Below are 26,585 nucleotides of genomic sequence, written 5' to 3' on the forward strand. Positions count from 1 at the left end.
AATTTTTGATTGTTTATTTCTCTCTTTCCCTGTTGGGCCCCTTGTTAACTTATTTCCTCCAACAATAACAATATTTTTGTCACAACAAGCAGGAAAAAATACCAAGATGTATTTTGATTAAATTCATTTTACTATTCTAAAATAAAGCTGAAGTTTTCTTGTAAATCAGCTCAAACTAAATGACTTCTGAAAGTATTACAGTCAGCATTATGTAAAACCAGCAGTAAGGAAATATGATTCATGAAAAGTAAAAGTGCTCTAACCAGCCCCTTCCTCCTGCTCCTACTCCCACAAAAATGTTTCAACCTATTTGTATTGTTATGGAGAAACATGGCGTGCTGACTTTCAGTATTTTTTCTGCATATTCCGTCTGTCTTGAGGTCAAACATGAGAGGATTAGCCAGTCTTTAATCCATGCAGGTGGTGTTGTGGCCTTGGGCGGCTCGAGTCCTCTCAGTTTAGTATGCATGCTGCTTGGTTTGAAGAAGTGGAGCACAGCAGCGCTCTGGGGGGATTTTAAGCTAAATAAATAGACAAAATAAAAGAGCTGGAATAAGAAAAGGGTTTTATGGAGAAAGAGGTGATATTAGCTTTGTGATTGAGTGGGGAGAGTGGGACTCAGAAGGAGGGGGAATAGGCGCAAGTGTTGTGGCATTTCGTGGTGTGTCTGTGGCTCTTAATTATCATGTCCCCGCGTGTGCAGTCTCCCTTCCCAGCTCACCCACTTTCCTCATCTCCTTTTTAATTTTCTAATTGCTTGGTTTTAATTAAAGCAACACAGAAGTGACAGTGAGTCAATTAAAAAGCCAAGAAATAGGCACAGATAGTCAAAGGCTGCATGTTTCGGGAGGGGATTTCTGTCAGGGAGCAATGTTTCCTCAATACTGTCACACCTTTGCATGAGTCAACATGCTGCCTCTCACGCATGAATAAGTGATGTGAATCTATCATGCCGCTTCTATATTGGGAGACCTATGTTGTGGTGATGTGTAATACACTGCCTGCTTTTTCTATTTACATGTATGATACATTCATACAAAAATCCTGTAGGGTTGTAGAGTAGCAAACACTTCTTTTATAATGTATTTCTTATTGTTTCTTTGCTTTCTTCTCGTTTTGTGGTATCATGTACTCGGCTGTGTTCCCTTTGTGTGTCATTTCTCTCCCTGGTGAATCTCTGCCAGTTCCCCTCCCTCTAACCGTTCAATTACTGATATGCTGTAGCCTTCCGCTCCTCTCATTTTCTTAATGATACCACATTCCACGTTTTAGGACCCATTTCTGCTCGTTCGCTCTTTTAATTATGCAGCCGAGTTTTCTTTGGCTCCGGCTTCTAACAGCACAGCCTACCTGCTTTTACTCAGAGGATCTTCCTCCAGCTGAACTGGGTCCTGGCTGTATGCTGATCGCTCCTACATTTCCTCTGCAGCCAGACAATTACAATTATGTCCCTGCCTTTAATGTACCAGAAAATAACTGGGCCGAGTCAGACGAGAGTTGATGAGTCAGATCCTAATTTACCTAAAGCTGAGAAAACCAAACTATTCAGTGCAACACTCCACTGACAAGAATGATCAGTACAGCTGTTAAGTATCTCAGCTGCTTATCTTCACATGCTTGTCTTTGATAGTTAAGCTTCAACAGTAAAATAAAGGTTTACCACTGTTATCTGTATTCAACTGATTCCTAGTGATTTTAAAGACAGAGTTGAAAAATTAAAGAGTTCAATTTAGACCTCAAGATTTACTTTCCAAAATGAATGGCATTTTCAGATTACTTATTTGTAATGGATTATGGGTTTATATGTCTCTCTAAACAAATAAATCAAACACAGCCTGACAGTCCTGACACAGAAACCAGACACTGAACTGATCCTGCTGTTGGGCTGACATCAAAACCTGATGTTGAACCGACAAAAGCACCCAACGCTGGGCTGACACCAAAACATAACATGGAATATAAATTTTACATTTTTATTGATGTTTTTATTGCGTTAGTTAGAGCCAAGAAGTCAAATTGAGTGTAAATTTCTTTTTGAAGAGAGATCTGAACAATGTAGCAACCATACAAAGTCACAAAACACATTAAAAACACAACAGCACAGTATGGAGAAATCTCAACAATCACGTATTATCTTTGGAACAAAGAGTGCCCTTTAAAAAGCAATAACTACAATTATCTGTCACTGCAGTAATCATGACCCACTCGAATATAATATATTCGATTAAAGTCAGAATTCTGACTTTAAACTCAGAATTCTGACTTTTTTCTCGGAATTCTTACTTTTTCTCAGAATTCTGACTTTAATCTTAGAATTCTGACTTTAAACTCAGAACTCTGACTTTAATCCCAGAATTCTGACTTTTTTCTCAGATTTCTGACTTTTTTCTCAGAATTCTTACTTTTTCTCAGAATTCTGACTTTAATCTCAGAATTCTGACTTTAAACTCAGAATTCTGACTTTAATCTCAGAATTCTGTATTTTTTCTCACAACTGAAAAAAAAAAAATTTGTCTCAAAAATTTTTATTTTCAGTGGCCCTAATACTCTTCCGTAAATATGTGACCTTTAAGATGGTTATTTACATTTCCAGGTAAAGATAATTATATTTTGTAACCAAAAATCTGTTGACAAATCCATTTAGTTTGGCATTTGATAACAAAAAGCAGCCTTCACCTCATTTAACATGTATACTTGACCATAAGGGGGCAATTAAAGAGTAATCAATACTGCCTGAAAACTTTCTTCTTTCACTAAATTTGATAAAGAATAAGTTGTTGTAGTTAAAAAATGTAATTTAGCTGAAAAAAAAAGAAGAGAGCATAGGATGTGAAACTGGGAACATGACCCACCCACTGAGCTCTGTCATCTGGTTGCCCTGGTTTGGGTTCTGGTGTTTGAAGTCGATCTGACTCAGAAAAAAATCTCTTCACTTTCACTTCGGTGTCTTCAGTGAAAGATCACCAGGGACCAGACAGTCTCTATTAAGTAGTTTGGCTTCCTGAGACATCTTAATATCCAGCATTCGCTTCCTAACACTGTATTTATGTTTTATAATCAGTCTTCTGATGTATGAAGACACACAGTGGGTGTTAGCGCTGCCAACTGTAATCCCAGGGTGAAGTTATCAGTTTGAGTGAACACTCTTTAAGGCTCTTACAACTTAATTCAGAGTAAATTTGTGTTTACTTGTGTTGCTTTATTTTTAGTGGACATTAAACAGACATAGAACAGTTCTCATAATAACTACTGAACAAAATGATAATATGTGGAGGCTTGGGCTCTGTTGAGGGTATAAATAACAACAACTTCATTTTCATTTAACATAGCCAGGTTCTGAGTTTTATAAAAAAAACAAACAAACAAACCCCCCAAAAAACCTTTTAATTAGCAGAAAGATTTGCTGACGAAGTCATACCTATGGACAGCACTACAACGTGTTATATCCACTGTAGAGTGCACATTATAAGACATAGGGTGTTATTTTAGACACAGGCTATGTTCAGCTAAGCTAATTGTCTTCTCCTGTTTGTGACCAATGATTTTATTTATTGAACACTTAATGGTATAATCAATCTCAGAACACCCCTGCAATCATCATTTATCATTGTTGGTTAGATGCCTTACACCTCTGGGAATGCAGGTTAGTTCATTTTCCTTTAGTTTTGGTGAAGCCAGCAATTAGCATAAATTACTTCCAGGAAGATTTTCTTCTATCAAGATGCAGCTTTATAAAAAGTAAAAAGACAAACTTTGTAAGGTCTCTCCTCAAGATTGTAAGAAAACAAACTATTAATTGCATGTTTTTGTTTGTAGTTTGGTTTGATCCTTTCTGATACTTTTTCTGGCAGTGAGGGAATCTAACTGCTGATTGGTTTTATAAACAGAACCAAGCAGGGTTTTTTTGTCTCAAGTGTCATTTGTCTAATGTGGCTTGTTAGCTGTACATTGCAGATATTTGTTTACAGAGACAATTAAATGGAAATGAGGGCCTGTTGTTTTTCTGCTGGCATTGCTCCTTTTCAGTAAAAAGCCAATGTAGTTCAGCATTTTAGCTCTCCGTTCCCCAAGTGCTAAGAATTACCATGGCATGAGCTGTTTTTTTGACTGTGGTGCATTTTTGGGAAATTTTGGCAAGTCCATGTGCCCACTGCAGACCTGCTCAGGACAGCAGGGATTGGAGAGGTAGGCTGATTGATACGGGAACGGCTGCTCTTTCCCAGTCCTGATCCAGCCCACTGTATACTGGGTGCCAAGGATGTTGTAGGCTGGTCCTGGGCACCCTGGAGAGATAAAGCATGAGCCTGGCACAGGCCTGGACGATGGCCATCAGGAGGCCAGAGCAGTACCAAGGTCGACCTGGTGAAGTGCAGAACCGGCATATGCTGATAAACCTGATCTGGAAAAATAAAGACAGATGAAAGTTTTACAGTGGGTGTGTAAACATGACAGGCACAACATAAGATTATTTTTCTTTTTTAATGTGGAAATTTTGGATGAAAATCACTGATTCAGCATGCAAAAACCTTATCTTTTTAAAACAAATGAAAGTCGAACTCCCTCTCGGGTTGTTGTTCTCAGCTCTGTGCTCACACTGATAGGATGGTGAGTCACTCAGCTTGTTTTTGTTTTAGTCAGAACTGTTGTAGTTGTATAGTAAGCCCTTAAGGAAAACTAATGCTGTACTGACCTTGAGCTATCTTTATATTGCTATGCATACTAATCAAGGTGGTTCCACACCCTAAATAAACTTTTACTTTACAGAGCTACTACATCAGTAATTGAAATAAATCAGTTTAAAGATAAGTGAACTGTTTCAGCCTCCAAAGACAAGTTCAATTTCCTCTCAACTTCTACCTCACTTTCAGTTAATGCAGAATAAAGGAGTATATAAAATGCAAAAAAAAACAACAACAAAAAAAAAAAAACATAAATCAATTTACCACTGTTGCAGGCTTAACAAATAAGCAATTGCTACCTCAAGATTTATGAAGTTCTCCACTCTGTGCATGGGTCCCCTTTTCCTTCTAAACTACAGTGATGGATGTGCATATGAACAAGTTTATTAGAGAGAGAGTCCACACCCCATCAGCTCCTGCAAATAGAAACAAATGGATGCAGAAATGCCTCATGTGTTTCCTGTGTATCATTTAACATCTCATTCAGCTCATTCAAACATGAAAACAGAAATAGGATAGGAATACTTAGATGACTTTGGAATTATCATGAATGGTACTGTAGTCTGGGAAACTTCATATAACATAGTTTATGAGGTCTTTGGTGCCATTAAACCAAAAGATTAAAGGTAGCCCATATGATGAGACATTCAGAGTAGACATCTAGTAAATGTCACACTGAGCACTAGTTTCTCAGATCAAAGTGGTTTGGCCATACATCCTCTGTCCCTCATCAGACTGCATCACCTCATCTCCAACCCCTAACTCTGAGCTCTGACTCCTGCAGTCATTACAGGGATGATGTACATTCAAATATACAGTCCAAAGATGATTAAGTTCTTATTTTATGGAAGTATTTTGGACCAATCAAAGCCTTTTCTTCAGTTTTGAGAGTCCTTTGGTTTTCTTTGATTTATACTTACTGCAACAAAACTTGACCATTAGGCCTCTATATAAAGCGTCCCTGTGTCGGTAGGACTGTCTCTCTTTCTTTACCCATTTAATTGCAGGCCCAGCAGTTGGAGAGGGAGTATGAAACATGTTTGAGCCTCTGAGTGAAACATAAACACGCTGAATGAAGCACTCTTCAATCAGTGTGAGTACAGAGTTGAGAGCAACAAAACCCAGAAAGGATAATGTTATATGGCCTAAATTGAAGTGTGAACTGGGGGCAACTCTGGCTCAGCAGGTAGAGTCAGCCAATTGTATCGTACTGCATTGTATCTTTTCACATAGTATTGTGTCTTATCATATATTTTTGTATTGTATTTTATTGTGTTGTATTGTATTGTATTATGTCATATTGTATTATATTGTGTTGGATCATATTGTATTGTGTGAAATCATATCGTATCTCAGTGTATCTTTATTGTGTCGTATCGTATCGTATCACATTGCGTTGAAACGTACTGTATCATATCGTATCACTTTGTAATGTTTTGTATTGAATTGTGTGGTATTGTATCATATCATATCACATCACATCATATCAGATCACATCGTATTGTATCATATCGTATTGTTTTGTACTGTATCGTATTGTATTGGGTTGTGTTGTATCGTATGGTATCACATCATATCGTATCGTATCATATCGTATTGTATCATATTGTATCGTATTGCTTGTAGCGCCACATTATGTAATAATGCTGGATTATGTAATAACCCCAACCATAGGACTTAGTGTGGGCTCCAGGGTATGCCCTACCCAACTACCTTGCCCTAACTCTAACCGCTTAGTGACTTATGCCTAAACCTAACCCCCCTTCAGGGCTCTAGACTAAACACCTAACCTTAACCCTAGGACCTAAGGTGGGCTCAAGGGTATACCCTACTGCCTTGCCCTAACCCTAACTGCTTAGTGGCTTACAAAATGCAGCGTTATTATGTAACGAATTGAAAATTTATTACATTATTACATATTGCGGCATTATTACATAATGTGGTGCTACATTGCTTACTGTATCATATTGTATTTTGTGATAATGTTTTGTATTCTGTGGTATTGTATCATATCGTTACGTATCATATCATATCGTATTGTACCAGATTTCGTATTGTAATGTAATGGATCAGTTTGGATCACATCGCATCTTATCGTATAGTATCATATTGTATTACTTTGTACTTTATCGTATTGTATTGTTTGGTACTGTTTCATATTGTATTGTATCATATTGTAACGTATTGTATTGTATCACATTGCATCATATCGTATAGTATCATATTGTATTGCTTTGTACTGTATCGTATTGTATTGTTTGGTACTGTTTCGTATTGTATCGTATCGTATTGTAACGTATTGTTTCGTATCACATTGCATCATATCATATTGTATCATATTGTACTGTATCATATTGTATTTTGTGAAATTGTTTTGTACTGTGTGGTATTGTATCATATCATATCATATCATATCATATCCTATGATACCAGATTTTATATGTCATTGTGTTCTATCAGATCAGATCGTATCACATCGCATCTTATCTTATTGTATCGTCTCATATCGTATTGCTTTGTACTGTATCGTTTGTATTGTGTGATATTGTTTTGTATTGTGTGGTATTGTATCATATCATATCTTATCATATTATATCCTATCGTACCAGATTTTGTATCGTGTTGTGTTCTACAAAATCGTATCACATCGCATCTTATCGTGTTGTATTATATCGTATTGCTTTGTACTGTATTGTATCATATCAGATTAGATCGTATCACTTTGTACTGTCATATTGTATTGTGTGGTATTGTATCGTACCGTGTTGTATCATATTATGTTGTATCGTATCGTGTTGTAGTGTATTGTGTTGTAGCGTATCGTATTGTATCGTAACGCATTGTACTGTATTGATTTGTACTGTGCGGTTTTGTATTTTATTGTGTCGTATTGTATGGTATTATATTGTATCATAATCTGTTGTATTATAATATATGGTATTGTATTACATCGTTGTACAATTATGTATCATATTATATATAATTGTAATATATCATATCCTAAAGTATAATATCATATTGTATTGTATAATGTCATGTTGTACCGTATTGTATGGAGTCATGCAGTATTGAACTGCATCATATCGTATCATACTTTGTCATGTATCGTATTGCATACCAATTTTCACTCTACATAACAGCCTTCACCATCAGTGTGATCGTGGAGTGAATGCGTGTGAATGGTCGAGTGTGATCTGTATTGTTAAAAACACTGAGTACTGAGACAACCAGAAAAGTACTTTATAAGCTCTATTACACTTACCATTCAAATCCATTTAATTAAAGAAATGAGACAGACAGCAGAAGGAAAGGACTGGTTTTCATGACTGGAGACATAAGCTCACCTGCTAGGTTTTCTCCCAGGCCTTCAGCTTAGTTAGTTCTGGATCGTTTTGGTGAGTGGTGAGCCCAGGCTTCATATGACTTGTTTATATTGGTCACATTTTAATAAACTTCAAAGGCTAAATTCATTCAAGTTCATGGGTCTAAGTCTGCTTTTGAGTCCTGTAGAGCTACAAGTCGACATCATTACTTCTTTGCGACACCTTTCAAAGGTGACACAGTAACTGCTTCACCTTCACCTCAGGAGTGGTACATTTAATACTATAAGACAGTCTGGTGCTGTTTCAACAGCTTAAACCCATTCTTAATTTCCCACATGAAATAAAATTGAAAGTTATTCACAAAACAGAAAAGAAACAAAAAAGACGAGAAACCCAGTGTTGCCTGTCAGTTCTAAGAGTTTGACTTCACTTACTTTTTAGAGAGTCATTATTAAACAATGTATTTAGTCATGATATTTGATATCTGCTACAATAATATTTAAATTGTTGCATACCTTCAAAAGGTGCTTGATTTTTCATAGAACCAAAAAGAAAAGAAAAAAAAAAACAAGATTCAGGATGTGGTCATAAGCCAAAGCAAACTAATGTAAAAATTTAGTGTTATAAAATTGATTGTAGCATTATTCAGTTTTCTTTGATTTTCACAGGTTTTTTAGCTCTTCCATCTTCAAAATGCTAGACCCTGCATATAAAAAGGCTCATTTTAGAGGCTTATGTAAGGAAGGTGTGAGAGCATTTATTAGGTGGGTGTTGGAATTAGCCGGGAGGGGAATCTGCTGCTGGTGAGCGGATGAGCATCAAACACCAGATGCTGGACTTGCCATCAGTTTAAACATAATTACAAAGCACTCTCATCCATGCATATAACCATTCCTTTGCTGCTCATTTATCATTGAACAGAATTTGGGGAGAAAAAAGTCTAATGGAACACTTACTTCAGGATCAATTTCTACCGTGGAAGGTGAATTTAAAGAAGAGGAAATGGGATTTATGTTCTAAAGGCCCATTAATAATAATAATAGCCTGGAATATCTACAGATCCCTTGTGACACTTTCATTAATATCCTTAGTGCTGTTTCAATGATTTATTGAACTGTAATATATCACAGTGGTCTCAATGTCAGTTTTAAATGTTCTTTTTTTTCCCTTTTTGGTTAGGAATTTTTTTCCCTCGTTTTCTCTTTGTATTATTTCTTTTTTAAATTATTTATTGCCGATAGTCTAATGTTTACAAGGTAAACTGCACATAAATCATACATGTGTGCGGGAAGAGTCAGTTTGTAGGAGGCAGTTTTGTTCAGGTTCTGATTAGGAGAAACAAACTAGAGTGCAAATAGAGGAAGAAACAGGATCAATTTCTGCTTTAGATGAATTAAATCGAAAAAAAGCATGAAACAGGGGAATAGAGCACTTTCTCCAAACAAGCCCCATTTAAAGAAACAATAAACAGAACCAGACCAACACGGGTAGACATAAGAAGATATAGATTTTAATATCTTTATAAACATTTTTGTACTGTCGTTTTCTGATGATAACTTACTGAACAATCAAATTATGGCAAATAAGGAAGATGAATAGGCATACAGTCGAACGGGTAATATGGAGGTGAATAGTTGTGCATTAACAAAAAATGGCTCTAAAAATATAACATGAAAAATACGTAAATAAACAAACCACCAGGAAATCAAAAAAGTCAAAAGACTCCTCCCGACAAGAGGAGCAGATAACCCTGTTATCATCATCAATGTCACTGATATTGTTTTTCTGATAGTTATACAGGAAATGATTAATATCAGCACTGCAAGAAGTCCTCATGTCTTCTTGTTACTGGTACAGTTTACATCATTGATACAAACACCATCCTATCAGTAGATTCAAGAGAGGCACAAAAGCTCCTGAAGTAGGATGTCCCGTATTTGTTCATCTTTTAAATCCACGTTCTACGGCATCTTATTATTTCAGAAGCGATTGTCTTGTTCTTGGATCCCCACATCAGTTAACATGATCCCTGTTCTCCATGCTCCTGTCAGTGTGCTTTTTTTTTTTATCTTTTATTGATCACAAGTCATTGAATGTACACACACATTTTTTCCTCAAGTCTTGTCTCGGTATTCCTTTTGAAGTTCAATGATCAAGAAAAAAATGTGTTCCTCATATTCTCAGAGAGGAAGGTTTTTCCCTCCCAGAGGAGAGATCAGTTCAGAACAACCTCAGTGAGAAACTGAGAAAGCCCTGTTTGACCCTTAGACCTCTAAGGCTCCTTTTGGCCCTGCAGCGGGGGGGGGGATCTGTCTCTTTAGGTCCGTTTTGTGCCTTACAAAAATCATATGAACAACATCTGACACAAGATATAGACAGACTCTTCAATATTCACAGCTTGATCTCCCAGAGATGCACATTGTTTTCCAAGCAAATGAAATTAGGGCATGGCAGTTCTCATTATCTTGAAACAATTAGCAGCTTAATATTTAGTTGCACAGAAGGAGAGAGGTGAGAATGGAAGCAGATTTGCGTGTTTAATGTGATACCAATGAGAAGTAGGTAAATGGAAAGGATTGTTGGTATGATACCTGAAAAAGCCATCGTTTGGCAGTAGCAGAAAGTAGCTGTTAGCATGTGCCACTGCCTCATACTTTGTACAAACTAACTAGCTGTTGGTTGTAAAAACATCAATGGCTGTAGATTTGTATTCGTTGAGAGACGGGCACATTCTTATGTCTGAAAAAGACTGACATTTTATTGCCATGCTAACACTTTACCTCCTAGTTTATGAGAAACATTCTTGAAATCATGTTAGCATACAAAACAAAAGAAAATACATTATGCAGAGAGGATGAGGAAATGTCAAGGTTCAATATTGAACTTTTTTTGATAGTAATTTACAAACTCTCAACTGAAATTAAAGCTAAACAGAGTGCCTAGCTCATCCATCTCAGAGCTAGCTAACTTACTAGCCACTTGCTCTGTCATCACCTCCTTTTTTTTTTTTTTTTTTAAATTTTCACCACATTTTGGTTGTTGGAGCTCTGGTTGAGGGCAAGAATTTAGAATATATATATGAAGACATGAAATGAAGTCAAACTAGCGTAAGTGGCAGTGCAAGCTTGGTCGCATTAACCTTTCTGTCCTCTTTCTCTCCCTTTGACTTTTGTGCTATGAGTCTTTCTGCTGTAATGTTTGTGCTATGGGTCTTCCTGTTGTAATGTTTGATGCTCTGATGCCTGTTTGAGTCTGAACAGTAAAGCTCCCTACACAACATTTACACATAAAATCACACTCACACACATACATAAATGACACACAGGCCTTGTAGTGCAGGAGCTAGAGAGGGTCTGAGGGCTGTGTCTTTGCAGTTAGCCAAACCCTCTGAAGGTCAGCGGAGAATGTTGTGAATATTTGTTGTTAAAAAGGCCACAAAAAGGGCAGGGATGTGTAGTAAAGACTGGGATAAGGTTGCCCTATTGTTGGCTTGCTGAACCCCACTAGGGGGGCGGACAGTGGTCCGGGGGGTGCACTTGTGCTTCCTCCTTGTGACGGTGCCATCTGGGGATGTGTGGTCATGTTTCCCCCCCTCTGTGAAATCTGGGGAGGAATCCTCCTTGTCTGCCATGACCTCCTTTGAGTGGTGAACCTCGTTGTCACCCTTCCCCTTGCTCCCCCTGGTGCGAGGCTTTGTGCAGTTCCGAGAACGACCAGGTCTCGACGGCTGGACTAAGTGGGTCTGCCCTCCAGAGCCTACCACTACTCCACGATTCATGGACGGATTCACCGTACCAGATAAATTGTTAGTTTGGGCTCTAGACTCAGAGTTAGGAGCAGTTGGCGAACAGTTGGGAAAGTCCTCTTTGCGCAGTTCCTTGAGGTCTTTTCCATACATTTCAGCTGGTGTCTGGCAACCCACTGAAGATGTTGAACCTCGGAAACGTTTTAACCATTCCCACAGAGACAGGGCCTTGCAGTCGCATGACCAGGGGTTGTCGTTGAGGCGCAGGTATTCCAAAGCAGGCAAAGTATCCAGGCACTGTCCAGACAGCTGTATCAGGGAGTTATTGAACAGGTAGAGGGTGGTGAGACGTTTCAGGTCATGGAAGGCCAGACGGTCAACCCACTCGATCTGGTTTTGGTGCAGGAGCAGTCGGTCCAAGGCTCGAAGGCCTCTGAAGGTGTTCTGGTTGACGCTCCACAAACGGTTTCCATGCAGAAACAGATGGCTCAGGTTGTGGAGGTCCATAAATGTGTCATCCTGCAGGAACTTCAGATGGTTATCCTGTAGAGATACAAAGGGCACACAAACACAAGATTATATGAACACTTTTTCCTCACAGTAATAGATTTTGTGAATATGTGGGAATGTTTCATTGCATTATCATCTGTTCAACTGGAAACTCTCAGTGGCTCTCAGACTGTGCCTGCACTCCAGTGCAAAGTGTTCCTAAGATGCACCGTCCATCTGACTTATTGCATGCCTTTCTGCTTCCTGAAAAGCAGAAAACAGTGCTGAATGGATAATCATGATACTATGACATCTGAGCAGTGATGTGTGGAACAATTCTGACTCAGACACTGTAGATGAAAAATGCTAGACAAAGGCTATTTGCTGATGTAAAATGCAACTGCCAGCTTGTCAATCAAAGCACTGAGGTAGCAGAGACACTGACTGGACTGTCAGTGCATTTTTATGATGATCAAAAAGATGGTTTATTGTGTTAGTCCATCTAAAACTGAACTTTTAAGATACCTGTAAACATGCTAGTTTGACACACTATGTCGACAGATAATTTGGTTGGAGATTGATGTAACTTTGCATATACAGTATGCACCTCAGTCATCCCAAAACTGGCCTAGGTGGTCTGCATGCTCCACTATTACCATGCTAGGCTTTGACCTAGAAGTTGGATAGCAACAATTTTTAGATGAAACTGTTTTTAATCATCCTCTTTCAGATATCATTGTGAGCATTACTGATAGTATGTATCAAATTTCTAGCAAAAGTAAAATATAGCGTTTGTATGTAACATACAGGGGTCTCATTAAAAACATGTACAAAACTGGCCTGAGACTGGCATTCTCCACTTCCCACAGTATGTGAAACTATGACCCATGTGTTCTTGCAATTTAGAGAAAGGGGGAATTTGATGACACACATGATGAAGTGGTAAATTAAAGCCAGATATATTTTTTTTTACTGAAACATGTCTCAATATCAAACTTTATCCCACAATCCATGTTGAGATAAGCAGACAGTTTTTCTTAGTGTACCATGTGAGCAATATTGTACCAATATGAAAATATATTAAGTTTCATCATAATAAAACCCTGTCAAGCATTTCATTAACAAAGTCTCACCTTCACTTACTCTGACTGCATTAACTGCACCATAACTTGATAGTTTGATATAGACATCCACACAGCCAAAAGTGTGAACAAACTGCACCAAAGTGCCAGTAATCATTCAGATATTTCCCATGTTAACTGCCTGTATAGCTCTTACTCAATTAGAACCTTTTATCAAAATCAGTTGTGGTGCAGATTGAACTTTACAGAATGCAATAGTAAGTAACAAAATGAAAAAAAAAAACAAAACCTTTTGCTCACAGATCAAACTTCTCTTTCATGATATCCTGTAAAAGGGGAAATATTGCTACCTGATGTGGGCACTCTGACATTATGTGAAGAAATCAATATGGGTCCTCCAAACAAATATAAACTGCAGTAAAACTTGTGTGTAGTGATAAATGGTGGATTCTTTACTACAACAGGAGGAGCCTGTGAAAACAGCAGCAATGTGGTTTCAGTCTGTCTTTTCTTCTGTCTGTGACCCATTCTGCCATAACAAACAACAATGAGTATACCTAACTGCTCTTTCATTCATAAACACCTACATTTTCAGTGTCAGAATGTTTATTTTCTTTCCTTCCGGTTGCAGTTGTGATTCATCACTGGAAACTTTTGTTCTGTCAGCTCATTTTGTCGTGTTTTCATTCATATGGAGGTTTGCATTGAGCGTTTATGACTGAATGTAGACGTATAGAGTGCTGAATGGAAGGCTGGTCTATGTGTGCACATTTCCAGGTGGACTGGGATTTATAAAGAACATTTGGTGAAGGCGTGCATGTACACAATTTAATACATTTATATTGTTTTTGGTGCACACCAATACCTGCGTGCATACTTTAGTCTGACTATGCGCTATAGGGCAGTCTCAGAGTATGATACGTACGCAGTAGGATACAGGGGCAATGATGTAATACACATTGCGAGACATAATGGTTTGGGATAATAAACATTTCCTGCATATAATTCCTCAGAGTTAAATTTTCTTTGTTGTCTTTGCAGAGTTTTAGAGATCCTGCACTTTAAAAAATTTGAATTTAGTGATTGAGTAAATTAAAAAATATTCTGTTTGTAATCCCTTAGCTATTAATAAATACAAGCACAAATTCAAATGGCCCTCTCTGTTTTCCCATTTGCATTTGCAAGAATGTGTATTTGCTTTCTGCCTTAGACCTAGGCACTGCAGTTTCTTTATTGAACCAGAGAGAAGGGTTTAAAGATGCAGTACAATAAAATATACTTCCAAAAGTGACCATGTCTAGGTTATATAGTATATTGTTTCATTCTTATAGTATCTCTAATATCACCTTAGGTTTTCAAGACAGAGAAACACCCACACGGCATTTCCAGTACCATCCACCTCGGAGGCCTCCTTCTCAATGCTTCTTGTTTTGAATTGAGGACTCTGTTCATTAAAATGCCACCATAGCGACGAGGGGTGGTACTTCGGGGCAGCAGAGTCCTGACGTAAACAAGCAGCAGCAAGAGCTGGTGCAATTATGGAGGAAGAGATTAGCGTGGATGCTGCTAAAGTGCCAGTTTTATCAGAACTTGACAACATTTCTTTGTTAAAAGAAGAACAAAGAACAGCAGTGAGTTGTTTTCTTTTCAAAAATGACAAAATTTGAGGACTTATAGTCACCATATTTCATGTTATTCCTCACTAGCTGCGCACGCGCAGTGATAGCAGCTACATCACATGTTTTGTTGCTCTTACTGGCCCGTAGAGATGTGATAGACAGAACATTCATCCAATCACACTCCGAGTTTTTTTCAAATCCTCTGCCTTTTCTCAAACGTTTCCTATTGAAGCTTGGCGTGTCAGGTTAGGGGGAAATACATTTAGAGGTGCACTCCTAAATGTAAGAGTTAGCACATCCTTGGATCCCACCACACATAGGCATTCTGGGACTGCTTTCAGGATGAATAAGTTCACTTTTAAATGAATTTCTCTCTCATCATTAGAAATGTATGAATGAAAATAAAATGTAAACTTTCTGTTTAGTAAATACACCTTCTGAGGTGCTGTTCTCAATTCTAAACAAGAAGTAAACAGCAGAGATGATCGGAGCTGAGCAGCGCTTGTTCGTCATATTACATAGTAATTACACTGTATTAGATTTATAACATATTTACATTCTGCATTGATTATGCATTTAAAAAGCTTCTGCATTAAAGCAACTGTCTGAAGCCTTTCTTATTAGCTAAACCATTGGTTCTTAAATTGTGTGGCAAGTCAAGGTGTGCCTTGGAGATTTGTGCAATTTATTACTACAACAACAACAATACAACAAAAAAAGATACTGTAAGATGTGTTAAAGGGGCTATTTTGCATGGATATGGATATAGTGAGATTTTAGCTTGATCGTAGCTGTGCCTTGGGCAAAGAAGTTTGAAAGCCACTGAGCTAAACTGTATGGGCTCACGTCTTAAAAAAATAAAGTATACGAGTTATGTTTGTCATCTTCTGGACCCACTTACAAGTTGGGGGAATTTTGATTTTACAGTGTATTGCAGTGCTTAGATAACATAAACAGGCTCTGGTGTAACAAGCTGAGTTGTTGCTACAGTATTTTACCTTTTTTTTGCACAGCTTGCATTTTGCATATCTCATTATCAACTCCAGATGTCCTGGTGTTGAAAGAAACCTGAAATAATACACTGTCTTTGTCTTTAGTTTTGGTGTTCTGATTATTTGTGCTGCTTTGTCAAAAAATGCTACTGCAGCATAAAACAATAGCAGAGTCTAGCTGTCCATACATCTAAGGTTAGGCTTAGGTGTGAAGCCTACTGACCATATGTCGAAGGGTTTGGGTTAAGTTAAGTTAAGGATAGGAAAAGTCCCAAATGGTTAGGTTTAGGGTAAGGCACTCAGGTAGGTGATATATTTGAGATGATTTGAGGGTTATCGGGAGTTTCCTGAGTGATGAGCAATGGCCTGGGCAGTGACAGTCACTGTATCTTTACCAACCTAATCCTAACCATTTACCCATGCACACAAATGCAAAATAGCACATTTGGATGGGTTGCAGAAATTGACAAAACACTGGCTCTAGTTAGACTTCTCTGTATGCTGTTTTTTTTTTTAAATTTCAAGTGTACACTACATCATGCATCTGATAATCTGCTCTGGCTTTGTAATTGAATGCAGTAGAGGTGATGCATATTTTGTAACTGACAATAGCATCTGCAGCCATATCGATTCTGTAACTTTTATATTTGTGTACAAATCAGTAAGGAGTAGGATATATGAAGATATACTGCCATATCATGTTTTTTGGTCACAGACCTACTTTGCACTATTTTAGAATTGAGACCCCAGAGCTGTAAAGTTGTCAATGTTTGCACTGTTCAGTGCACAACCAGTTTTCTGTATGTTTATTTATTTCTTTTTGGTATGTAGCTTAAATGGTCAACTGAATGACAGGTCCAATAGTAACTGTCTTTAAGGGGTCATATAGCACTACCTTCTGTAGCAAACTCACACAGACTTTTGAGAAAAAAAAAAAACAGTTGTTTCCCCTGGTGCTTGTAGACTGGGACAAAGACGATGGTGGAATTGAATGACCTAATTTTGCTATAACAGTGACTTAATTTAATGGGCAGAAAATATTCTTGAACAGTGGCGTGCACAGAGTTTTTCAAGGGCAGGGGCGATAAGAAAAAAAGGACACATACAGCGCGTTCTTGCCACTGAAGAGGGCACTAAGTTTCGCATGTTTTTGAGGGCACTTTAGACATGTATATTTGTTATACAAGTAGCACATTATATAGCCTTACAACAGACTAACTAGACAGACTACTCAAGTTAGTTTGTAGTCAGGATCAGCATCCACAAGAACTGTGTAGATTCAACATTGGACTGTGAAGAACACACAGAAATAAATAAATAAATCCCTAGGGGGTCTGGGGGTCTTCCCCCAGAACATTTTCAATTAAGTAGATGCCATTTCCTGTATTCTAGTGCATTTTAACACCATGTTAGCACCAGATAATTCAAACTGGTTCTGTGAGATATACTAGTAGTTCTGGCTCAGTATAGATCAAGAAAAGGCCCAACATAAAGGTCATTGCAACAGTACTGTTTCAAAGTATTTCTTGGTCCTAATGGTCTTCTGGAGTTTAGTGTGTTTTTCCACCCAAGAAGGCAATTTAGTGTGTTTTTTCCACCCAAGAGGGCAGTTAGTGTGTTTTGTCAACCAGGAAGGCACTTCAGCACACTTTTTAGCTCCCAAGAGGGCACTTTAGCTCATGTTTTGCCTCCCAAGAGGGCACTTTAGTGCACGTTTTGCCTCTCAAGAGGGCACTTTAGCGTATGTTTTTCAACAATTGGGCCACAAGGGGGGGTGACCAGCCCCCCCCCCGCACACCACTGTTCTTGAATGCAGTTCAGAAATAAGGCTACATGTTTTGTAAAGGAATAAAGTTGCAAAAGTTAATTTGCTACTTCAAATTAAATTTAAGTTCCTCTCGTTTACCTGTAGGTAAAGATACTGCAGGTTTCTGAGGCCTTTGAAGATGTCATTAGGGAGGGAACTGAGTCCACATCGGTACAGATGTAGCGCATTAAGCCGGCTCAACCCATGAAAAGTATCTTCAGCCAGGGAGCGCAGGTGGCGGTTGTCTCCCAGATCCAGCTCTTCGAGCAATGTGAAACCGTGGAAGGTGGAGGGCTCGATGTACGTGATGTTATTAGAGTATATCCAGAGAGTGACCGTGTTGGAACTGAAGTGACCCCGGAGTAAGCGGTGGATCTTGTTGTTCTGTAAAAAGATGCGTTCGCTGTCAGGAGGAATGCCTTCGGGTACAGACAGGAAGTTGTGGGCTTGGCAGGAGACAGTGCTGGGTGCAGTGTAGCAGATGCAGTGACGGGGGCAGGACCAGGAAAATTCGAGCCCACAGAGAACCAACAGGAACTCCAGCCCGCAGCCTGCAGATAGCACAAACACAGACAGACATACACACAAACAAAGGTTGAGCAAGAGAGAGAGAGAGAGGTTGAGAAAGATTACAGACATAAATCAACAAAACACACACACAAAGACAGGGAGAGAAAAAGAAAAATCTATTGAGTACAGGGTTCATTTAAACTGCATGTATAGATTTTGTTCCTGAAAAGCACAAATAACAAGAAGACTCTTGCAGCATCATCAAACTAACAACACAGACAGTGCTCACATGTGTTTGTGTAGCACACAAACAATATAAATTGGACCTAGTGACATTACCCCTCGAGTTCTGAGTGGAAATGCTTTTTCAACCCAACTTTAAACTATTGTAAAGGGCTGCTGAGGCAGGCCGTAACCCTAAGCTATTTTGTCTAACCATTTTCTCTTGCCTGGACTTACTTTTGTGAAAGCTTGTAAAACATCAACCCTGTGGTGCACAGTCAATCTCTAAACATCTTTTTTATAGGACAACCTGGGCTTCAAGAATATGTGTGCTGCTGTAATTTTTCTTGAATTGTATAAAAGCTGTGGAACTATAAAGACAAAAGAAAAAAAAGTGAACAGAAATTCAAAGTATTTTATGTGCACACAATAATGAATAAAACTTCTAACCCAAATCTTGTTCTCCCATGTCTTGGGAACCAAAAGGTGAAAAAGCAATCATTCTGTGACAAGAAGTCTTCAAAAATATCTACATATTTACAAAAAAGTCCTTGTACTTTTTATAGTTAGATTTATTTGTGCCATTATTCAAAGCAGTTCCTGTCTGCAGAGACACAGAGGGCCACATCTCTTTCTCTTCATTAGGAGCTTTTCAGGCCGTCTCCTCTAGGATATACATGCACAGTTTGAAAAAGTATGCAACGATGGCACAGCCTGCCATTGGTTGTAACAGCCCAGTCATAATGAATTGTGGAATACAAAACAGAAAATGTAGCAGATAGCATTAGCCACTAGCAACAGAAACAATTGAACAAATTATTAAAGAAATTGATAAAAAGACATTCAATATCAGAGTTACTGGCATGGATTTAATCTTTAAATACCACAGAAAGTCACAGAAGTTCCAGGCTTGCCAGAAAAGCCTCTGTAAGAGCTACAAAGGCATGGATAAGCTCACTAGAACAGCACAGTGGAGGGGAGGAAAAAATCAAGTGGCCACAATTTATGGGGCAAAAGTTATTTAACTTGTTGTAATCTGCATCTCTTTCTGTCATGTACAACAATGTCAGTCTCAAACGGTTAAAGCTCCAGACAAATAGCCACACTTGTCAGTCAGATCACCCACCCCCCTTAATTATGACTAACTCTTGGCCTTATTTTCATCAAAGCAGATATATCTGAACCACAACACAAGACAAAAGCACTTTTAAAAAGTACACAATTAAAGACACCCAGTGAGGACATGCATCTCTACATTTTATGCATCTCTACAATTTATTTTACCATAGCTTCCATGGTAACATGTACAGTTTTTTGTTACCCATGCCGGTGAAATCGGCAGGGGGTTATGTAAAGGGTTCCATATCTTTGTTCGTTTCTTTGTTTCTTTGTTTGTATGTGTACAAGATAACTCGAGAATGGAAAGTCGGATCTTCACCAAACTTTCGGGGAATATTGGGATAGTGACAGGGAAGAATTGATTAGATTTTGGTGATGATCTGCGCACCCGTTCGGTTTTTCTCGGACTTCAAAATTTTAAACACCATAGTAATCAATGGGAGCGTGAGTTCCTCGGTGGCGCTGCTTAGGTGTGGGCCTGCCGCCTCAGACAGCCATTCTAGTTCTAAATGTTTTTTTTTTTTAGCTTAGCTTGTTATCATGTGAAAACCAGCAGTACTTTATAGAGAAATAAAGATAAATATATGTCGATCTTGAGAAAATAATTGTTTTTTTCCACAGCAAAATGGAGTTAAATGAAATGCTTAGGGCTTCTATTTAGCATAGTCTTTTTGACATGATTTTTCTTTACCCATTTACACATCAGATTTCCACTGAATACAGCTCCAAAACCCATTTTTGGGTCCCAACCCACCATTTGAGAACCACTGGTTTATCAAATGGCTTAATTTTTTAACACTGGCATGATTTGGACCAATAATGTTTCCAAATTTAGAATGTTATATGTTAACATTTGCAAATTAGGGTCGAGGACAAAGAACAATGGGTGAAAATAAGATTTGCTAGTGTTAGAAAAAAAAAGTTAAAGACATGTAAGACAGATATTCCCTACCATTTTTACTCAGAGCCCCCCACTCGTTTCAAAGATAAGTTGAGACAGGTTTTTTTTTTTTTTTCAGCATATTATTGCCAAAAATCAACATACATTTAATTATATCATTGATTCAACCCAAAGAAGACCATTGTATAAACCAGTGGTTCCCAAAGTGGGCCATGGGCCGTAGGCCATGTTAGGGGGGGCGCGGCAACACAAGCTTATGACTTCAACACTGCAAAAACAGGAGCAGTTCATTGATGTCACCTCAGATTCAGCAGTGTCATTGAAAGCTTTGGCCATACTCTTTCCTTTAACAACATGTGTTGTTTTTTCTGCTGTTGCTGCAATTAAGACAAAAAACAAACCAAAGCTGGACATTGAAAATGCACTGAGATTGTCAGGGGGGTGCCCGGTTGGGAACCACTGACTTGAGATATAAAGAGAAACATCACTAAAGTCCTTCAGTTTAATAGAAATCAGCTGGATAGATGATATTAAATCTCACTTTAAAATCCAGAATTAGTTTTAAAAAATCAGTGTTGTAGATATGAATGCATGGCACTTTTAAAAACACAAAACAACATCTAACAAGACATCCACAGTGTTCAACTTCCAATATACAATGTCTTTAAAGAAAAATCCATTAACACCCATGCATTTCAATAAGCCAAATTCACACTATACTTTGTCCTAAGGTGATAGGAAATAAAACAAGAATGTGATGCAGAATCTAAAAACTGTTTTTGTCATGATCTTTTGGATTTTGTTGGGGACACCAGAGCACATACTGCCTAGCATTTTCTGTCGTCTTGTCACAGAGCAAAGATCTTGTCTCTCTGATTGCCTCCACTTGTGGGTTGCACAGATGGACCTCCTCTGACACAGTTTACCATCCAACTCCACAGAGTGTATTTAGGCTCACAATGAGTGGTGTGCTGAGCAGAGCTAACAATAACACCTGGTTTAGTGAATCAGAGGACTTCTCTGGGAAGCTGATTGGATCCCTTGTGCATCACTTGCCGGATTCAACACATATGCAGCTATTTCAGCTATTTTACCCTTTTGGATATTCTCCTACCTCCGGGACATGGGCTATTAAGAGCCCAATCTCTTCCCTGAGTCCACTGGCACTCCTTTGCAGAGCACGGAGGCTGTGATCGGTCTTTTTGTGTTGTTAAATGGGCCGTGGAATGCTTATTTAAACTTGTAGTAAGTTGCTCTGAGGCGCTTTCTGATTGGTGACATGATTCCCCAGATCCTCAAGACGGGAAATGTGACTTATCCACAGTCTCATCTGAAATGAGCACAACTCACAGCCCATCATGAATGCTCCATCTGACAAACCTCTGGCTATCTTCTTCCCGATTTATAATTCACAGCATGGCGAAGGCCTGATTCACTGCCTCCAATCGATATTCCTCTGTTGCCTTTTAACTCACCCTGTAATCCTGGGTCCTTTATGTTGGAAATTCAGGAGCAGCAGAATTACTTTCCACCAAGAGACAAGCGTATTTATCTACTATATTTTCTTGCCAAACTGTGGCTAAGCTGTGACATTCAGCGTCTGACTTCACTGACCTTTAGCAGTAATTCTCTGTGTCTAGTTGCAGAGCTCGAGCATGTCACCTGAACAGGAGTGTGCTCTCTCGGGCACAGATCTAATCCTATTTGTTAAGCCCTGCCACTGGGCAACAATGGAAACGCATGCATCCTCCCAAATCAGAAATGTACCCAATAAATGAGGCGATTCTTCACGGATGAACACTGTCAAAAGGTTGAATGTGAGTGTGTATTCATGTGTGCTGGTATGCAAGTAAACATGTTGTGCTGCAGACCATGACATGTCATTAGAGCACTACAGCATGCATTGACTTTATTTGGACTTTTCTTTATAATGCCATAACCTTCTCCAGTACATGGATCCTTTAATTTGTCACTGGCAATATCCACATTTTTCACACCGTCAACACCAAACAAGAAAGCTGTTTGAGTCCTTTGTAGCCATGCAGCTGTTATTATCTCAATTGTTCTCTCTTCTCGGCATTTCCATGAGGATGTGTCAAGCATGGCACCCACAGACTGAGTAAATAGGTGAAAATTGTTTCCATTACTCTTGGAAAAACAGGACTCACTTTATTCATCAGACAAATAAGCAAGACTGAATATTCAGTGGCTGTTTGGGGAAAGTTTCCATCAAGAAGCCACGAGGTACTTAAAGCTCCTGCAAGGAACTTTAGGTCTGTGTCTATTTTGGCACCCCCTGTGGACAAAGTGGTACCTCTTTTAACTTAACCCTGGTTTTTACTCCTAGATAACAGGGCACTATGCCATATTAACACTGCAGTGGCACAAGCTGTCATGAGCACTATACTCAGGCCTGCCCACAGAGTTTGTAGGGCCCCTGATGGGCCCTTCCCAGTTGTGATTTATTAATAATATTAATGTATGTGTGTTGGATCAGTAGCATTGGTGCTAGCATCCTGGCTAACAGTTACTTCATAGATGAAAGGTGGCTCTATATGTTATTGGGTTCTTAACACTGCATCACTTATTTTTTGTCTTCTTTTGCACTTTAAACCCTTATTAGCTACTGTTACCTAATGTTGAACACTTTTTGCCACCTTTAACTCTTTCCATTTCTTTATCAGGCCCTTTTTGCAAAAATTTTGCTACTCTTAACCCATTATTGACACCTTTTGACCCTTTTCTCACTTTTAACCCATATTAACTCTTTTTGCCCATTTTCTCTACTCTTAAGCCCTTTACCACTACTTTATCCAATATTTTGGCAACATTTTTACCATTCTTAACCCAATATTGATTTTGAGTTTTTGCCTGTTTTGCCACTGTTAGCCTATTTCAACACTTTTCAAACATTTATGCCTCTCTCTCACCAATTTTCACTACCTTATGTAGCCATTAACCCATTTTTGCCCCTTTTGCCCATTTATGCCACACCTTTACCCATTTTCACAACATTATCTGGCTGTTTTTGCAGCATTTCTGCCACTTTTAACCAATGGTTGATCCTTTTTGAACCCTTTGTCGCCACTTGTAATCCATCTTTAAGACTGTTTTCACCCATTTTTACAGTCTTTAACCCATTCTTGATACTTTTTGACCCCTTTTCTTCTTTCAACTAATTTTCTACCTCATTATAACCCCTTTTCACCACTTTTCCTGTCAATTTGCACCACTTTCAACCTATTTAGGCCCTTTTCCTATATATTTTTACAATTAGTTGATTAGTTTTTCCTTAAAGTTATTACAGTAGTGTTAAATTTAACAGTTTTTCCCAGTTCATAAAATCTAACAGGGTCTGAGATAAATTCACACTTTGGAGAGTGTAAATGTTTTAACTCTCTTGAAGTGTTTATTATTAACACTTACATTAAAATGCACTTTAAAAACAATAATGTATTACATCCTTTTACATTTGGTGTAAATTTGAGGTATTAATAATTTCAATTATTGACACAGAGCAATGCACTTTCCATGTTAAAGATTGCTTTTGGCTAGGATGGAACAAAGAGAGATGTGTAACTAGAATATGTCCTCAGCTGAAAGCCAGCGCTCCACCCTTTATTATTATTATTGTTTTAGAACAGAGAATTAAACAGATTTTGCTGTGTTTGGACACAGAGATGCACCCATGATATTTTTGGGACCCTGCAAGTAGTTTTTGACAAATTGTCAAGTTGTCTTGTTGTTGTTGGCCAATTGTGGTCTGTGTGTTTTAATACGTTGTTACAAAATACTCTTTTGAGGAGGTGCACATCAGGCTATGTGGAGGCCTCTGAGGAAGTTCAGCACTATGCAAACTCATGGAATATGTAGAGATATAAATCTGGCTTTAGTATTAGACATAATGGTTTTAAACAATCTCATTCTAATGTCTTTTAACAGTCAAATGCATAATACATGGAAAATAATTGCCACAAAAAATGTTACTTCGTCTGACACCTACCCCATCACGGAACTTTCTGTCATAAAAATGACAACAGAAATAATGTTTCTTGTTGACTTTATTCTCCTTTGCTTTTGCAGGTCATAAAGAGTTATCAGTATTCATTTTGGCAGGTTTCTTCACCAAGTAAAAACTCCTCACAGGAACTTTAACATGCAACTCAATTTGATACTTAATTTTGGTTTAATTCTACTTGTCTTCAGACCCTCAAAAGGAGCATTTTTATTTAAAAAAAATGCATGAAATGCAACAAATTTAGTCTCCCTTTTGCTCTTACATTTGTTCTGAGATTAAATTATTCCAACCAGAAGCCTCAGCAGGAATTCATCCACGAGGTTTCATTATTCATAAAACTGATCCCCCGCTCACTCCAGTGATTATATTTTTTCCAAGCCTTAAAGTATTTCCATTAAAGCCTCACTTCATGCATGTCAATAGAATTACAGTAGCAGATTTTTTAGCAGGAGAATGATCCGAGGCGGCGAGAGATAGGCAGTGATAAGTGTGATCCACGGGCAGAGCGGGGGAATGAGAATGTAGATGCAGCCGAGATAGTTAGACAATTTGAATCAGTGATGTGCTAATCACGTTGGACACATAAGGATGCGCCTCCTCTCCTCTCATTCTCCTCAGCTTGTCAGGACAAGGTAATAGATTCTTTACTCTGCTTAATCTGCCTGCACAAAATGGCAGCTTTTACTGCATTGTCAGATTTATAGAGAAAAACACAGAGTAAAAAACATGAGCAGTATTGGGTGCAATATCTTTCCCTTCTCTGTGAACAACATCCTTTAACTGCATGCCTGATGAAGCTTTAGAAGATTTGAATTTATGATCTGAACACTCTTTAGATGCTCAAAGTAACTTGTGAACTCGTCTACATGCAGATTGAGTGACGAGGGAGCAGCAAACACTGCTCGTCTTGTTTGCAGCCACGCTGAGGGCATGTGTGCTCTCTTTTGAAGATGGCAGAACACGCACTTCCACGGGAGACTCTAACACCTGCCAGCTCACTGATCTCAGCACCCCGTGTGTTTACATCTCCAAACACTACTTAAAATACAGGTGTTAACGCTGGAACACACGTGTATCATCACAAAGCCGTGTCCCAGAAATACAACGTGCCATTTAAATCATGTATACAGAAAAAAAGACACCGCTTGGACTCAGAGACACAACAAAACTTGAAACAAGTTTGAGAATGAATGAGATGGATCATGGCGGTTAAAAGAGCACAAAGGGCTGAATGAAGCTTGTGTATAGAGCTTTGAAAAGGGCGACTTGTTTTCAACACAGAGAAAAAAAACAAGTATTGTGTAAGACTGCTGTCCTTAAATGAAAAAGTAAGAAATTAATTTGTCATAACCGCATTGTGGGCTCACACAATGAGCCATTCAGCTCAAATTGTATTATATAAATAGCTTTGGACACAAAGGAGCATATACATGCCAATAGTGCCTATTGGAATTTGGCAGAATAAAGGAGAGGCTCTGAAAGGGAGATAATGTGTTTTTGGACAGGAAGCAGCACAGCTATTTCTGTGCCGTGTATCAACACTCTCGTCACAAGTCTTTCACCTCCAAGTCTGTCCCCACGCAGCTCCTCATCACCCCGTCTTCCTCCTCGCTGATTAGCGATGACAGATGCTATTGATAGACGGAGAATCACGTTTGACCCAGCGACCCCATCATCAGCAAGTTCCTTTTCTTTCCATGGGGGCGTAGGAACGGAAATAGATAAATAAATGAATGAAACACAATGGCTCGGGTCCCCTGGCAGGCTGCAGAGTGACTGTGTAGAATATCAGTGAAGCATAGTTCACAGCAGATTTGCCCTCATGAATAACACATCTCTGTTAATAGGAGGGGAATGGTTTAGTGTGTAGAGTTGTGTGACTCTGCCCATCATTAGACTGGACAAACTCAATTTCCTGTGTCTCTTCAAAGACCCTGATAAGCACCCCCCATGTTTTCACTGCTGTTCCTAAATAACGCCTCTCAGTCCACACTTGATCACTGTTTACAGTCATGTTCATGTTGCGCTTTATAATGTCAGAGCAATGTAGCAGACTATTGACTGTCTGCACTAGTTCTT

General features: G+C 38.6%; 1 protein-coding gene across 1 annotated transcript in view; it reads right to left on the reverse strand.

Annotated features, from left to right (window-relative positions):
* Positions 1–9,549: 9,549 nt before the first annotated feature.
* rtn4rl1b (reticulon 4 receptor-like 1b) overlaps positions 9,550–26,585 on the reverse strand; it is a 247,043-nt gene continuing 230,007 nt past the window's right edge. Inside the window, exons 2-3 of the mRNA XM_041797752.1 lie at positions 17,836–18,287; positions 9,550–12,290 (exon numbers count right to left, since the gene is read on the reverse strand). Coding sequence (XP_041653686.1) covers positions 11,397–12,290; positions 17,836–18,287 — 1,346 coding nt within the window. The 3' untranslated portion in view covers positions 9,550–11,396. The remainder of the gene's footprint in view (positions 12,291–17,835; positions 18,288–26,585) is intronic.

This window comes from Cheilinus undulatus, linkage group 2 (assembly GCF_018320785.1).
Source record: "Cheilinus undulatus linkage group 2, ASM1832078v1, whole genome shotgun sequence".
NCBI lineage: Eukaryota > Metazoa > Chordata > Actinopteri > Labriformes > Labridae > Cheilinus > Cheilinus undulatus.